This window comes from Crocuta crocuta, unplaced genomic scaffold (assembly GCF_008692635.1).
Source record: "Crocuta crocuta isolate KB4526 unplaced genomic scaffold, BGI_CrCroc_1.0 scaffold395, whole genome shotgun sequence".
Taxonomy (NCBI): Eukaryota; Metazoa; Chordata; class Mammalia; order Carnivora; family Hyaenidae; genus Crocuta; species Crocuta crocuta.
Window position 1 is genome coordinate 2,622,767 of NW_027532601.1, and position 17,104 is coordinate 2,639,870.

General features: G+C 36.2%; 1 protein-coding gene across 6 annotated transcripts in view; it reads right to left on the reverse strand.

Annotated features, from left to right (window-relative positions):
* Positions 1 to 17,104, reverse strand: part of ADAM28 (ADAM metallopeptidase domain 28) — a 67,531-nt gene that overhangs the window by 33,950 nt on the left and 16,477 nt on the right. For 5 of the 6 annotated variants that reach the window (XM_077780128.1, XM_077780127.1, XM_077780130.1 and 2 more), the window contains 6 exons: positions 16,661 to 16,737; positions 14,881 to 15,073; positions 12,182 to 12,253; positions 11,177 to 11,248; positions 5,851 to 6,020; positions 2,717 to 2,801 (listed from right to left, as the gene is read on the reverse strand). In XM_077780128.1, the coding sequence (XP_077636254.1) occupies positions 2,717 to 2,801; positions 5,851 to 6,020; positions 11,177 to 11,248; positions 12,182 to 12,253; positions 14,881 to 15,073; positions 16,661 to 16,737 (669 nt within the window). The remainder of the gene's footprint in view (positions 1 to 2,716; positions 2,802 to 5,850; positions 6,021 to 11,176; positions 11,249 to 12,181; positions 12,254 to 14,880; positions 15,074 to 16,660; positions 16,738 to 17,104) is intronic. The other variant, XM_077780129.1, reaches the window with a different exon arrangement.

Below are 17,104 nucleotides of genomic sequence, written 5' to 3' on the forward strand. Positions count from 1 at the left end.
TGCCAGCTAGAAACTACAAAGAAATAGAGACTGCTGAGAATGAAATAAAGGTGAGTGTATATAAAGATAAGATAAACATAATAACTATTTTTATTTTATTATTTTTAAATGCTTGCTTATTTATTTTGAGAGGGAAAGAGAAAGACAGAAAGAGAGAACCCCAAGCAGGCTCCATGCTGTCAACACAGAGCCCAACAGAGGGCTCAGTCTTACAAACCATGACAACATGACCTGAGCCTAAATCAAGTGTTGGGTACTTAACCAACTAAGCCACCCAGGTGTTCCAATTTTTTTCTTATTTTAAATTGCGCTGAAAGCTGACTGTCTAATAAAAATTAGTAACAATACATTGTGTATTTATAATATATGTAAAGTTAAACATATGATAAAAATAGCACAAAAAATGGAAGGGAGTAATTAGAGGTATACTCTTGTAACATCCTTATACTACAAGTGATGCAGCTTAGTATTATTTCAATGTTAAAAAAAACAACAAACGAAGGTATATAATAAACCAGGGCAACCATTAAAAATAAGCAAACAAAGGTTAACAGTGAAAAGCCAATAATGAAAGTAAAAGAAATTATTTTTAAAAACCTTCAATCCTAAAGAGGGCAGAAAAAATAGACTAGATGGAATAGAAAACAACTAGAAAAAAATTGAAGCTTTTAGTCTAACAATATCAACAATTATGTTACACATAAGTGACTTAAACATATGAAATAAAAGACAGAGATCATTGGGTTAGATAAAAAGTAAAACCCAACTATATACCAGAAACTTTTAAATATAGATAAAATATATGCTAAAAGTAAAAATAAGGAAAAGGTTGCATCAAGCAAACTTTAACCACAAAATGTTGGAGTCACTCTAACGATATCAGACAAAGCAGACTTCAGAACAGGAATATTTCAGGAAAAAAAGAGGAACATCAAATAACAATGGATTAATTCTCCAAAAAGACATGACAACTCTATTTGTGTATTTGCTTAACAATAGAGTTTCAGGATACATGAAGTAAAAACTTGTAGAACTGAAAGAAGAAATAGACAAATGTACAATTATACTTGGATACTTAACCACTCTATTAAACTATTCAACAGAACTGAATAGTGTAAGTTAACTTGGCATAATTGCCAGTTATGGAATGCTCCATTCAGTAACAGCAGAAGATATTCTTTTTCAAGTTCATATGCAGTATTGACCAAGAGCAAACCTCAAAAAATTTTTAAATATTGAAATTCTACTAAGTATGCTCCAGACTATTAGGAACTGAATTGTGGCCACCCCCTACACTCTTATTCATGTATTGAAATCTTAACTCTCAACGTGACTGTATTTGGAGAAAGGGCCTCTAAGGTTAAAGGAGAATATATGGGTGGGCCCCTAATCCAATAAGACTGAAGAGGAAGGGATGTGTGCACAGAAGAAAAGCCATGTGAGGGCAGAGCAAGAAGGTGGCCATCTGCAAACCAATGTGGGAAACCTCAGGAGAAACCAAACCTACCAACACCTAGATATTGGATTTTTAGCCTCCAGAATTCTTACAAAATACATTTCTGTTGTTTGAGCCATACAGCCTGGGGTATTTTGTTATGGAAGCCCTAGCAAATGAATATACAGATCATAATATAATGAAACTTAAAAAAATCATAATAGTAATAATTATACTATACTTCTGAATAGTACATTAGTCAAAAAGGAGATAAAAAAAGAGTTAGAAAATATTTTTAACTGAATGAAAATGAAAACACACATATCCAAATATCACAGATGCAGTCAAGCAGTGCACGGTAGGGAATTTATGCACTAAATGTTTATATTTGAAAAAGAGAAAAGCCTCAAATGAATAATCTAACACTGTTCCTTAGGTAATAGAAAAGAATAACAAAGCAGAGAAAGCAAAAGAAATTCAATAATCAAGACAAGAACAAAAATGAATGAAACTGAAAGCAAGAAAACCAGAGAGAACGTTAATAAAGCAAAAGCTGTTTCTTTGAAATCAATGAAATTAATAAGTCTTTAGTGAGTTCATAAGAAAAAGACAAATTGCTAATATCATGAATGAGAGAGGACATTGCTACAAACTCTACAGATATAAAAAAAGGATAATAAAGGACTATCATCAACAAATTTAAGCCAACTTAAATAAGATAGACACTTTCCTTAAAGACAAAAACTACCCTCATTTGAGAAAAGATCAATAACCTGAACCGGCCTGTATCTATGGAAGAAATTATATTTGTAGTTAAAAACCTTTCCATAAAGAAATGCCAGACCCATATAGTTTTACTGATGAATCGTACCAAACATTTTAGGAAGGAATAATACCAATTTTACTAAAACATCCCAGAAAACTGAAGATTTGGGAACATATCATTTTATTTGGCCAGATTTACCCTGATATTTGTCCTAATAACAAAACCTGAAAAACAAAAAACAAGAAAAGACAACTACAGGCTAATATCCCTCGGGATTAACAGAATATAGAAATCATCAAGATATGTTAGTGTGTTGAATCCAGCAACATATGAAAAAGATAATACCTTATGGTTATGCTTGGTTTATACTGAATATGCAAGATAGTTTCAACATTTGAAGTTCAATCCATGTTATTTGTCATATCAACAACAACAAATAAAAACCTACATGATTCAGAAAAATTAGCATTTGACAGACTTCAACTGCAGAACCAACTATTTATCTTCAAACAAACCTGAACAATGCCCACAGAATGATAAGGAGAGCACATTGTAGACATGAAGGCAAGGCCCACAGTTGTGCCAGAAAGTTTTGTTGCTCTGCAAAGAAAAAAAGAATTGATATGACAATGTGTGATTCTAAACGATATTTTCTATAGAAAATTCATCCAGAACTCTAAATGGTTAACAGAGAAAACTCACATTGTGAATAGTAACTCTTAAACGCTTCCTTCGATTTTTGAATTTGCTTTAGGCATTGTTTTTAATGTGCAATGGTTGTCATATCACCTTGTTATATACAAGCACCTGGATATAATCATTTTTAATATTTGATATCTCTCATTCACAATTTTATAGTTTTTGTTGTGGAATTCATCTCCTGGCATGAAATAAACAGGACTATTTTTATCATTATATGTGTGTGTGTGTGTGTGTGTACACATTTGAATATTAGTATTATCACATATGTTTGTTTTAATTTATATTTTACTCATATATTTTTGTATCGTTTACTTTTGTTCACTTTTAGCACTGTTTTAAGCTGTAGTGGGATACGGAATTTGGGCCCCTTCTGAATGTATTTGCCTTATGAAGCATTTATGCTATTGAAATACTTGTTAAAAGGAATTTAAGCTATTTACATTTATTTGCAGAGATGATTGGTTTTAGTAATTTTAATTTCTTTCTTTTTTTTAGTCCTGTTCATTTTGTTTTTCTTTCAATTTTCAATGACTCCATGTGCTGCCTTTGTTATTATTCTGTGATCTGTTCAAGATCCTGACTCTGGTTTATCTCTAGTAATTTTCAAAGAATGTATTACTTTAAAAATCTCCTTAGTAGATCTATTTACATAAAAAGTTGAACTTATATTTCCCACTTATCATAATCAAGAATGGAGAGTACTGATTTTGCCATGCAAAATAAGAAAAATTAGAGAATTTCTTTCCACTTTATACTTCTTTTGGAAAATTTTCAGTTATCTTTTATTTTGAAATGGCATTTTGCGTAAGAGATGATATTTTTAAAGATTCATGGCATTTATATCCTTTTTAAAAATCATGTTATAAAATTAGTTATACTTGAGTTTGCATTGAAGTGGGTTCAATTCTCACTACCAGCTCATTTATAATAAATAAATCTTCCCCCATTATGGAGTTAGCTACTTTGGTTCCTCTTTTAGCGGGTAGATTATAGATGTACCACAAGCTTCTTACCTTGTTATGCCTAGGTATAGACATAACCTTTTGTTAATTTGTTAGGTATATTTATGAATGAAAGGACAATTATTTCTTTCCATGATATCTTCTTAGTACTTTTATCCTGTTTATTCTAGTCTAGTCAGGAAATCTACTCTTCATATTGGATTACCATTTACTATTTTTTTAAAAGTTTTTATGTCTTTATTCTACTTGGAGAGACAGAGACAGAGAGCAAGTGGGGAAGGGGCAGAGAGAGAGGGAGACACAGAATCTGAAGCAGGCACCAGGCTCTGAGCTGTCAGCACAGAGCCCGACGTGGGGCTCGAACCCACAGACTGTGAGATCATGACCTGAGCCAAAGTCAGACGTTTAACCAACTGAGCCAACCAGGCACCCCCGGATTGCCATTTATATCTATCCATTTGTCATCTTGTCTATGATTTTTATCTCTCTACCCTATTGGTTCAAAGTATGGGAATTTACTATAATTTGAGCATGGCCCTGGAGGCAGTCTGGTAAGAGTTAAATTACCTTACTACTTATGAGCTGTGAGTCCTTGAAAAAAAAAATCACTAAATTTCTCCAAACAAAACAAACTCACCCTGCAGTGAGCCCTTGAGTCTGGAACTCACCTTTCAAAATTAAAGAACTATGGTAGGTATTCTTCAAATATAACCCCCAATGCACCTTCCTATCGAGTGTAGTACCTTCCCTTGAATATGCATAGATCTATGACTTGCTCTTGACCAACAGAATATACCAGAAGTGACACTGTAATTTATAAGATTTGGTCCTGAAAAACCTTAATGCTTTCTCTTGGTCCTCCTACAATACTTCTTCTAGGTGAAAGCTAGTCACCTGGTAAGACGTCTAGACACAAAGTTATATATAACTTTCAAGTGGCTAACTTGAAAAAAAAAAGTTAGCCACTTGAAAGTTATATAACTAGAGATAACCAACCAGTCCCTGTGCTACAGTCCTACCATGCAAGAAACCAGATACATAAATTCACACTTATTTTAAATCAAGGAGTTGTGGGCTGATGTGCCATGTGTAGTAAACAACCAACACAGAATATTAATTCATTCTGGCAGGACCCAGTCCACTCATTTCCTATGACACCTACTGTCTTCTTAGAAAGTAACACTTGAATAATTTTAAATTACTCATTGCTGTTTTCTTCTGTCTGATTCCAGCACCAAACTATTCCAGGCATATTCATATGCCTCATATGCTTAACAGTTTTGTGTAATTTATAGTCACTAGATGTATCCCTCCCCCTTTTTTATTAGTCATTTCAGCAGGATAGTAGAGGTGTGGAATTAGAATATAATATGCGATTTTTTTCCATCCTAGAAGTTTGTCCTCGGGACGCCTGGGTGGCTCAGTCAGTTAAGCATCCAACTTTAGCTCAGGTCATGATCTCACGGTCAGTGAGTTGGAGTCCCGCATCGGGTTCTGTGCTAACAGCTCAGAGCCTGGATCCGGCTTTAAATTCTGTTTCCCTCTTTCTCTGCTCCTCTCCTACCTGCGCTTTGTCTCTCTCTATCTCTCAAGAATGAATGAGTTAAAAAAAAAAAAAAGAAGAAGAAGAAGTTTGTCCTCACTAGGACTTAAAGTCAGTCAGGACTTTTAAAATGTTGAATCAAAATTTCTCTTGCTATTATCTAAATTTGTCTTTCCTTTCTGTTTACCCAATCAAAACAGATAAATTTCTGGTGAATCATTATTAAATTGTTAGCTTTTCTTTAAAAAAAAAAAAGAAAATGAAACACTTATAACAAAAGTTAAAGCATATTCAACATAAGATTCAATTGAATCTTTTACCCCCTTTGTGTAAGCCACTTCCTCTTACCCCATAGCCCAAGATACCACTTGCTTTGCCAAGGATTTGGAAAGTTTCCACGCTAAATACCATTTAACATACAAAGGGGAAACTCTATACATACGTGATTAACTGAGCGATATCATGATGTTTTCTTCTTGGAAGGATACTTCCCCTCCATTTAGAAAAATTTTCCAAGGTGAAGCTTGCATTTGGGGTTATCTTTATTTTATCTTCGTCATTCCAGATTTCTATACCGACTAGGGCCACATGAGTATTCAGCTTTTTATAAAGCTGTCCAAAGAGAATAAATGTCAAAGAAACGACATAGTGATATTATCTTTCAATATTTTCAATGTACTTTAGATTTTCAAACCTATTTCTCACTGCACTGTAAAAACTTTTTTCCCAAACCTACTTGTGAGATGGAAGTTACCACCTCTTTTCACAGATGCTAGCATCCCCATTCTCAGGCAAAACAGACACCCTTAGGTATTTCAGGTCTGGAAACTCCTTGCCACCTCAAGACAGATTATAATTTTCTGTTAGTAGCTCACAACTATGACTTCAATGTAAATGTAACGACTCAAATGCTTTGCATTGTTTCCAGAGTCAGAACATTCCAGAATTAGCAAGGTTGACTCGGTGATGGTTTGGACATGGGAAAAGGAACGTGCTGTATGAAAAAGTCCTGCCTCTATGAGTCACAATCAAGTGGTCCTCTAAATCTTAAAACCAGATGAACCAAACAACCAATGATGCATATAGGATAACCTTTAGCAATAATTAATTAAGCTTATAAGACAATATACTTACTATAAAAACAAAAGTTTAAATTGCTATTATAGTTTATATAACTGCATAGTGTTGGTAAGAGTACAAACTTTCACTTATAATATGAACACATTCTGGGGATCTAATGTGTATAGCTTGGTAGTTATAGTTAATACCATATAATATACTTTAACATTAGTGAGAGTAATTCTTAAATGTTCTCACCACAAAAAAAGCAATGGCAATTATGTGACGCTAACCTATGGTGGAAATTGTTTTGCAGTATTATGAGTATATCAAATCAATACACTGAACACCTAAACTCACACAATGTGATATACCAATTATATCTCAATAAAGCTGGGGATGGGAAAACACATGGGGACAGGCTTCCTCATGGGGCAACTTTCTGCTGAGAAAACAATAAAAGCATTGAGGAATGCACTAATCATCAAAAGAAAAGTCAAACTCTGGGGCGCCTGGGTGGCTCAGCTTGGTTAAGCTTCAGACTGGCTCAGGTCACAATCTCACGGTTTGTGAGTTCGAGCCCCACGTTCAGGCTCTATGCTCACAGCTCAGAGCCTGGAGACTGCTTTGGATTCGGTGTCTCCCCCTCTCTCCATGTCGCTTCCCTGCTCTCTCTCTGTCTCAAAAATAAACATTAAAAAAAATTTTTTTAAGTCAAAATCTAACCAGATTAAAACCATCCCCTTGATTATTCCCTCAACTTCCCTATCCTATTCCTGTTTTATGTTACTCACCTGACAAAACTCCAATCCTGGTGAAAGCCATTCCTCCCTAGCACCATGCCCCTGAACACAGCCAGGAGACAGTGCGCTTACGCTGACTGCTTTCACTTGGAAGCCATCATGCCAACCTCCAGTGGTACTTTACCAGTCTCCAGCAAACCTGATGCATTTCCACAACCCATATACTCCCAGACACCTCTGCATGTTTTTTTCAAACTCACTTTTCTTTCTTAGAAATTCTGCCACTTCCTATTAAAACCTCACTTTGAGGGGTGCCTGGGTGGCTCAGTCGGTTGAATGTCTGAGTCTGGCTTGGGTCATGGTCTCACGGTTCGTGGTATTGAAGCCCCGGGTTTGGGCTCTGTGCTGACAGCTCAGAGCCTGGAGCCTCCTTCAGATTCTGTGTCTCCCTCTCTCTCTGCACTTCCCCTGCTCTCACTCTCTCTTTTTTCTCGAAAGTAAATAAACATTAACAAATTTTTTTAAAAAAAGGTATTAAAACCTCACTTTGAGCAGATACCCCTGCTTCCAAACTCAGAGTATAGAGGCAATCAAAAGAGAACTGACTACCTACTGACCTATATCTTTTCAAACAACCTGTGTCTCCCCTTCTTTAATATATGGGTGAATGCTGAGCCAAAGGCCAACTTCTCCACTCATGCACTAGATCTCCAATGTCTCCCCAGATCAAGGAGATGATTCCAGCAATTCTTCCATTTTCCTTGCATTGTCTATGCTTAGCCTTCCACAGACTCATTCCCATCAGCATAGAAAAGATGACCCATCACAGTGGGGGATATAACTTTATGACCATTCTGCCTGTCACATATGCCCCATTTCTCTGCTTATATTTATAGCGAAATTTTTGAAGAGAATTTTCTGTATCTGCTATCTCTAATTCCACTTCCTATTCTCACTGGGGTCGCTCTAATCATGCCACAGAAATTTCCTTCATCCAGGTGGCCAGTAACTTCTACTCTGTTAAATCCAATGGCCAATCCTCAGTCCTCAGAAGCATCTAACATCATTGATCATCTCTTCCTTTGGTTGTGTTTTGTTTCAAGCAGCTTCCAGAACAACACTATCGCCTGGTTTTCCTCGAAGCTCTTTTGTCTGCACTGTACTGGACTCTATCAGTTTCTCCTGTACTCTGATCTCTCCTTAAAGAGGCACCTCACGGATCTGTTCTTAGGTCTCTTTTCTACTTCTCTACCCCATTCCTTTGGCTACCTTACACTAAGGTTGGTAAGCTTACTCTATAAAGGTCCAGATAGAAAATGTTTCAAGCTTCGAGGCTGCGTGGTCTCTGCTGTAACTGGCACTGTGGCAGGAAAGCAGCCATAGATAATACATAAACAAGTGGTGTGGCTATGTTTCAGTAGAACTATTTTATAAAAAGGCCGTATGCCAAATTTGGCCCATGGGATACAGTTTGCTGACCCATGTCTTATGCCATTCTGTATGTGCATTTAGGGGCACCTGGGTGGCTCAGTCATTTAAGTGTCTGACTCTTGATTTCCGCTCAGATTTAGGACTCATGGTTCATGAGTTCAAGCCCTGCATCAGGCTCTGCACTGACAGTATGGACCCTGCTTGGGTCTCTCTCTCTCTCTCCCTCTTTCTCTGTCCCTCCCTTGCTCATGTGTGTTCTCTCTCTCTCAAATAAATGAATAAATAAGTAAATAAATAAATAAACCTAAAATAAAAGAGACTCTTAGCTTTATATATTCACCCTGACCTTGTCCTTGAACTTCATTCAATCAATCTTATATATCTAGCATTTTCACCTGGGTAATTTTTTTTTGTTTTTTGCATCAGTGAATCTTCTCTTTAATCCTTAGTGATCCACTGACACATACAATGATATAACATGGCACAAAGTAGGTGCTAGATACATGGGGGGCATTGTCAATATGGACATGTCTACCCCTGACACATCTACAAACTTCCTAGTATTATTTCTCTGATTTTTGAAATGTAGAGTCTCCAATATTTTCATATTTTAAATATTTTAAATATAAAAATGTAACATGAAACATGTACATATTTTTATAAAGTACTTAGTACTTAGTCACAAAACACATTTAATAAAAATGAGCAATCCACCATCCATCATCACCTCCACTAAGAAATAATTTTTTTTCCAATATAATTGACATATGACATTATATTCATTTTAGGTACACAACATAATGACTTGTCCCTGGAAATCTTTATACAACAAGATATCTCAAAATGTATGTGTACAAAATGGAGATACTAATCTTCCCTCTAATTTACTATAGCCAATATGTTACCCATTCTTAAAGTTGCTCGGGTCAAAATCCTTGATGTAACTTCATCTATTTCTTTTCTTACACTTCTCACCTCTCATCTACTTCATGTACTCCGTTGACTCTATTCAGAGATCACCTAGTCTCAAGAAATCCACTACCACCGCTTTCTCTCAAACCACCATCATCTCTTGCCCTGAACTAGGGAACAGTCCCCTATCTGGTCTTATTTCTGCCAATTGCTTTCAGTGTATTTTTAACAGAATGGCCAAGATAATTTTTTAAGAAACACATCTGAACATGTTACACCTCGGCTTAGTCCTCCAATGTGTTCCTCCCCCATGAAGAACAACGAAGTCCTTACATAGGTCTGCCAGGACCTGCAGGGTCCAGCCACCGATGTCTGTCAGATGTCATCTGCTCCCACCCCTGCTGTGGCTTACTGTATGCTGCCCACAATGGCCTTCCCACTGTTCTTTAAACATGACAATTAGGTTCTTTCTTCAGAACCTCACTCTGCCTTGCACATCCTTCTCTAGGGTCAGATGCTTCTCCCCTTCCTTTCCATACTCAAATGTCACCTTGGACATCTTGGACTTGGGCTTCCCTATTTAACACAGCACCCAAGAGGAACCCCTCTCTCTTTTTTTATCCTGCTTTATTTTTTTTTACAGCATTTATAATCCCCATCCTACATGCTCTTCATTTCGTATTTTTATTCTTGTCTTGGACAAGAATGTAAACTTCCATAAAGGAAGGGATATTTGTCAGTTTTGTTCCCTACTTTATTTCTGTCATCTAGAAAAGTTCCTGTCACAAAGGAGATGGTCAGGAAATATGACCACTTCTTGGGGTTCTTCAGGAAAAGTCTTTGTGGTGAGAAGACAAGATGCAGATGATGTTGGTCATTGAATCCACTTTCATTTTCTCTCTATCCTTAGAGAATTTGCAGACTACCACAAAGTGACTCACCCATTTAAGGAGGCAGACTATATGTTTAACTAACAAGACACTAACAATTAAGATTTAAACAGAAAGGGTACAGAAATCATTTTTTAAAGACTTAGCTAATTAGATGATAAAATCAGCGTGTACAGACCAAGATCAACATCATTCCAATTGAAATGGACTTTGACATCCAACCAATCTAAGTTCAAATCTTATCTCTACTATCTCCTAACTTTGTGACTTTAGGCATGCTACTTTGCTTACCAGAATTTAATTCTTTAGCTATAATATTAAGGCTTAGAAATATCTCAGAGTTTTGAGGATTAAATGAAATAATATATTGAAAGATGCTACTGTGCCAGAGTTCAGCTGATTTTGTTTGTTTTTCCATGTTCTTCCACATATTTGGCCTTCTGTTGGGATTTGCTGGACAGTGATGTCTATCCAGGCATTAGAAAAACAAAAGCAATTCAAACAAAACCATCTCTTATACTTTTCATCAACCTGAGAACTGTGTGGCAAGTAGGTTAGAAATGTCTCTCTCATGTAATATTAATATTCGATTAAGTAGCAAAGTTCAAAAGCCAATCAGCATTATTAGTCAAGAGTGTTGACTTTCTTTCTCTGTTTCAAGAGCATTCATAGAAACACCCAATGGCACTGCCTCACAAATTGTTAAAATTGCACTTAATAAAATATACCGTACCATGTTGACATAATTGGCCATTTCAAACACCCTCTTTCTTATTTCCTCTGGATCTTGATTGTACTTTTTAAACTAAAAGCAAACAAAACAAAACAAAAAACAACAACAACAAAAAAAAACAAGACAAGATACAGGCATTGATAGAAATGAATATAATTAGAAGGTGAAAAAAAGAAACTTCAGGTTATTTTGCTTATCAGTGGTTATAATTACAATCAGTTATAAAAGATAACAGTTAAAAGGCACAAAATGCTTTCTTATTTCTTTAGCTAAATTAAAGTACTTCTGGAGTAGAGATGATGTTTTGCATCTAAAGTAGTAGCTCGGTGTAAATCTCTAAGGAATTATTCCAAATATATTTCCACTTAAATACCACGGTTTCATAAGCTGTGCAGATTCAGTACAAGGAATATGCTATTCATTAAAAAATATACATATGAATAGTAAATAGTAAATTAATTTAGTATAACGAGAAGCCAAGCTTTATGACCTAAACAACTTAACTTAGATTATCACAGCACAAAACTTCTCCTTGTGGGATCACACATGTGAACCTCAGGTTTCCAATATATAAAAATGAATTCTTGCAAAAGAATATAAACAATAAATATTACCCCCCAAAAGTGTCCTTTTTTTCAGAAGATTCCATTCGTTAATCCTATACATTTACCACTTTCTGATGAGTATAAATTCTAACTTACCAATGATTTAACTGCTTAATGAAAGACAAAATAACAAAGGAATTTAATTGGAAACTAAGTTTGGAGACAATAATAAAGGATAAAGTGCAAAGAATTCACTTTATACATATCATATCAGGTGTACATTCCTGAAAAGGAGAAGTCATATCACTCTAATTCAATGTCAAATTTCCTAGGATCAGAACAATTCATAAAAAGCAATAGTTCATATTCATGATTTTTTAAAATCCATATATTTAATATTTCATGTAACAAATTTATACAGAAGGAGATTTTAAAAGAGATGTGTATCTGATATAATTACCTCACCATTATCCAGGACCAAATAATACTCTATGTATTTCTTATGTTCCCGACCCTTCCGGTCCTCTGATTTCTATAATAAATATAAAAAGGAAAATTAATGAGACAACATCATTCTCTGCAAGAATCATTCTTCTACTTGAAATGTGTAATTTAATAAGGGAAGGGTTGATATCTGACAATAAAGGAAGAAAATATTACCATTGTAACTCTAACTAACCAACCAGAATTATCTATAGATGAGGCTCAGAATACCAGAGCTAGGAAGGATATCAGTGATATTCTAGTCTGACCCCTTCATTTTGCCAGAATTTAAATGATTGCACAACTAACTAATAAGTGTGCCGGAACTAAAACCAAGGTCTTTGGATTTTCTTGAACAATGGACTCTTTCCATTCTCCTGCCCTGAAATAGAGAAACTCTGACTTCAGCAATCTCCCAGTGTTTTCTGGTTGCTTTTGTGTTTAAGTAGCTCTTCATTCCTCTCCCAGTGAATACCTCCTTCCTTAGCAATGGTGCAATGCCCAGAGCTACCTTGGCACCTAGTCGGCTCTTTTCTTTTTGTTTACTTTTGAATTTTTGAGAGAGACAGACAGACAGACAGATAGGGGAGGAGCAGAGAGAGAGGGAGACAGAATCTGAAGCAGGCTCCAGTCTCTGAGCTGTCAGCACAGAGCCTGACACAGGGCAGGGCTTGTACTCGTGAATCAGGAGATGGTGACCTGAGCAGAAATTGGAGGCTCAACCAACCTAGCTACCCGGGTGCCCCAGTGCCTCTCTGCTCTCTTCTCCTTAGGCAGAACTAGATCTCTTTCCCACATTCCAAGCTTCCCTATTTTCTGTTCCTTTTTCTCCACTAAACAAGGAGAACAAAAGGCTAATTTCATGGTGGATTGTTCCATTGAAAAGTAGCAGATACATTATTCATACTAAACCATAAACTATCAAGGTTTATTATGTTGCATTTCAGGAAGTGCTTGTTTTTAACAGGTAAATAAGCTTCCATTAGCAAGACTTTTAGGTGTCATCTAATAAGCCTAATATGGATGGGCCCTCCACAGGATGGGCATATTCATCTAGCACCTGACCGCACCACTGGTCTTATGGGCACTAGGCATCCGGCAGTGAAACAGACATAGTCCATAGACTTAAGGAGCTCCCAGTAGACAAACAGGCATAGGGATTCAGGTGAGAATTTTAGTGCTATCCAAAGGATTAAATGGAGTGATGTGACACTGAGTGACAAGGTAGTTATTTCAGAATATATGGTTAGTTCTAAAGAGTTGGTCATGTACAGACATATTAATGAAAATGAAAAACCAGGAAAGGGAAGATACATTGGAAGATAATTCCAGCTGAGAAAAAAAAAAAAAGTGAACAGGAAGACTCTAAAGTGAATTGATACTGGCATGTTTAAAGCACAGAAAGAAAAGTTTGTGTTTGTCAGAATATAATGGGGGAGGTCATCGGTGGGTGGGGAGAAGAAGGTAGGTGAGATTACAGAGGGAAATGGGGCCCTAACCAGACAGAGGTTTGTAACTCCTGTTACCCCTCCTGTGTTTGACCACTAAATATTAGAGGCTGTCATAAAAGCTCAACCCTTTACTTGATCCAGGCAATCTTCCTGGGTACTTACAATGTTGTACTATATTCTACTGCCATGACCTTCAAATTATGTGGCATTCGTAACTTTTTTATGTGTTCACCTTATTTAAATAGGAACCCTGCACTAATTACTATCAAATGTATATCTCCAGTCTTGGCCTCTTCTCTAAAGGCCAGACTCGTATAATTAACTACTTCATATATCCATTCAAATGTCTAATACCACACACTTAATGTGGTCAAATTTAAAACTACCGATTCCCAAACTGCCAGCAAAGCCTGTTTCTCCCTCATCCCCTCTCTCAGTAAACACTACTACCATTCATCATTTGCTCAGGTCAGAGTCTGGAAATAATCCTTGATTCTTCATCCCTAGGTATGGTTCTTTTGGGTTCCTAGATACCATATCACTGGTAGAATTTAAACCCGCAGCAAAATGAACTCAAATTAAACCCAGCAAATTGAGATTTTCTTTTACTCAGACCAATTCTGCTCAGTGCTTATGGATTCTGAAAACAGTTAGAAGACATGATTCGATATAGTGTCTCCTGAAGGAAATGAAAGCAATTATGACAATGATTTTTACATACACCTAAGGTTTCAAACAAGCCATATTCACTTTTCTTCTGTGACCAGAAGCTAAATTCATATATGTAAGAATACCCTCAGTTTTTCTGGACACACTCTGTATTTATTTTTGCTCACTACTATCTCCCCAACACCTAGGGCAGAACTTGAAGAAAGAAATCTGTTGAATGCGTTCATTCATGAAGACAGAAGGTTATTTTACGTCAAAGTAATAATACTTTAGACCTTTGTTGAATGTTGTAGTATTGGCAAAGTTGACAAGCATTATAAGCATACTTTGTTTTAACCCTTATGCATCATCGTTAATAATAGTTGATCCACGAATACATATGAAATAAATCATCAACGTACCACAAGATTTTAGGGTATCTATGGTGTAAGTTAGTGCTACTAGTTCAACGATGACTATAAAGTTTCCATTAATTGCAATGACTAAGACTGGAAGCCAGGGCAGGCAGGACAAGATAAATGAGAGTGCTGCAAATAGCAAATAAAAGCATGCGTACCACCAGACTGGTGGCAGGTGGAACCTCATTCTGCCGAGATCCATGTGCCCATAATATGTCATCCATCCCGCAGGTGCTGTTAGCCTTCTTTTCCTCGGGGTCATACTTGAAAAGCGCATGTTCCTGTGCATCCTGATTTGTGGGGCTTAAAGGCTCAATGAAGTACTTTTGATCTCCCTGACTGAAGTAGCCCCTGGAAAACACGAGAATCCAGGCTTCTTAGAAAATATTCCTGCTTTTGAGCGCTATAGACTTAGAGATTGCAAAAGGTTACCGATGCCACATCATTTCAAGTTCATGGCAGTAGAATAAAGTGTAACACTGCAGCTGAAGATACACTTAGAGACGATCTAACCTTATTTTTTTTCTATGATGAAATGAGGCCCGTTGGAGAGAAGTGGCTACTGTCATGTCGCATAGCTCACCTGTGTCAGAGTTGACACCAGAAGGGAAATTTCCTGATTCTCACCCAATGTTCTTCCAATTCTCATGCCTTGTCTGCTCTAAAGAAGCCTGCAAATGAAGACTTTGGAGTCCTATCAATAAGGATTAAAAATCTGGGTCTATAACTTAATAGCTGTGATACCATGGGGAAATTACCTAAATTCATGCAGCCTCAGTTTCTTCTTTTACAAAATGAAAGTAATACCCACCTATTAGAATGACTGTAAGGATTGAAGGACGTAATATATAAAGCACTTGATCAACAAATATTATCAATTTTCTTATGAATTATCTGAGCGGGAGCCCCAAGCTAAGATTCATTTCACCAATATTTAGGTGATCTCCCATGATTCATTAGTCATTGGATTAAGGGCAGACAGTAAGAAAAAAGAAGAATTGTGGTTTCTCCTCTCATGGAGCTTATAGTCAACCAAGGAAGATGGATATGGATCAAAAAGCTACATTTAACCCATAAGTGCATATAATTATATGTAATATTCATAATTACAGATAGTTGCTATGAAGAAAAAGCATAAGAATATATAGCAAAGAGACTGGATTAAGTGTACATAGAATTAGAAGACAAAGACTAGATGTGAAGAGAGAAGTAGTGGTTTGTTGTGATGATCTTCATGAAGGATCATGGTACCTTGGACTAGGATGTGGCAGTAGAGCGAGAATGTATTGAAAAACTCAGTGAACATTTAGAACATATAATCAATGGTGCTTGACAGTGAGTTGAAAATGGGTAGTTGAGAGGCAAGAAATCATCAAGGAACCTAAGTTTCTGGAATGGGCAAGTTGTTGGTTGACTATACCATTCACTGGAAAAACATCAGATTTGGGAGGAAATCATTAGTTTGATTTGAGGTTTATTAAGATTTAGATTTCATTAAGCTATCCGGATATGGAAGAGATAGGGAGATATGAAAGACAAAATTAGATAATCAAATCTTGGCATCAGAAGAAATGTCTCACTGCAGACAGATGCCTACAGAAGAAAAAGATGTCACAGGCTTGGGTAGGATAACCTGAAGAGAGAGTTTAAAGTAAAGAGAGAAGGTGGAGAAGAGCTTCTTTTCCCTCAAGATTCAGGATCAAAAAAAAAAAACAACAAAACTCTTATGTTTTGAAAACAAGCAGACAAACACACACACTTCGGCAAGAATTCAAATGTGTATTTTACTAATCACTATCAAATTTCAAAGTTCTTGAGCCCTTAGGATTCATACTTAGCTACAATATAATTCATTATATTTGAGATTTTTCAGCTTTATTAAAACACACAAACTTACCCGTCACCGCAGATATACACAAACCATTCGCGAAGCCGTACCTTAGACCCCTACACGTGCTAATGCTAGCATCAGAAACTTTTTCATTAATGACATATCCTTGGTAATAACAGTCATCCTAAAAAAGAAAAAGAGGGTTTTGTAAAAGAAAGTGTATGTGTATTCTTAGATCCACTTCTATATCTGAATTTGAAATCTGGAAATAAGGTCCATAATAGTTTTAAATCATTTTATGCTGAACAACAGTCAACTTTGAGACCTAAAAAATGGTTAAGAAGCTTTTTATGGTTAAAATCTTTAATATTTAGTTAATGAGCCCATTGCTTAAAGAGCATTTACTAAATGTTGGTGTAAATATGACTCTTGCAGAAAAAGGATAAGAGGGGTGAACACAGTTTGGAAGAAACAAACATATAGATGTAAATTGAAAACCCAAGCCCCTATAACATCAAACATTTTTTTTCCCCTTGGTTGATTGCTCATTA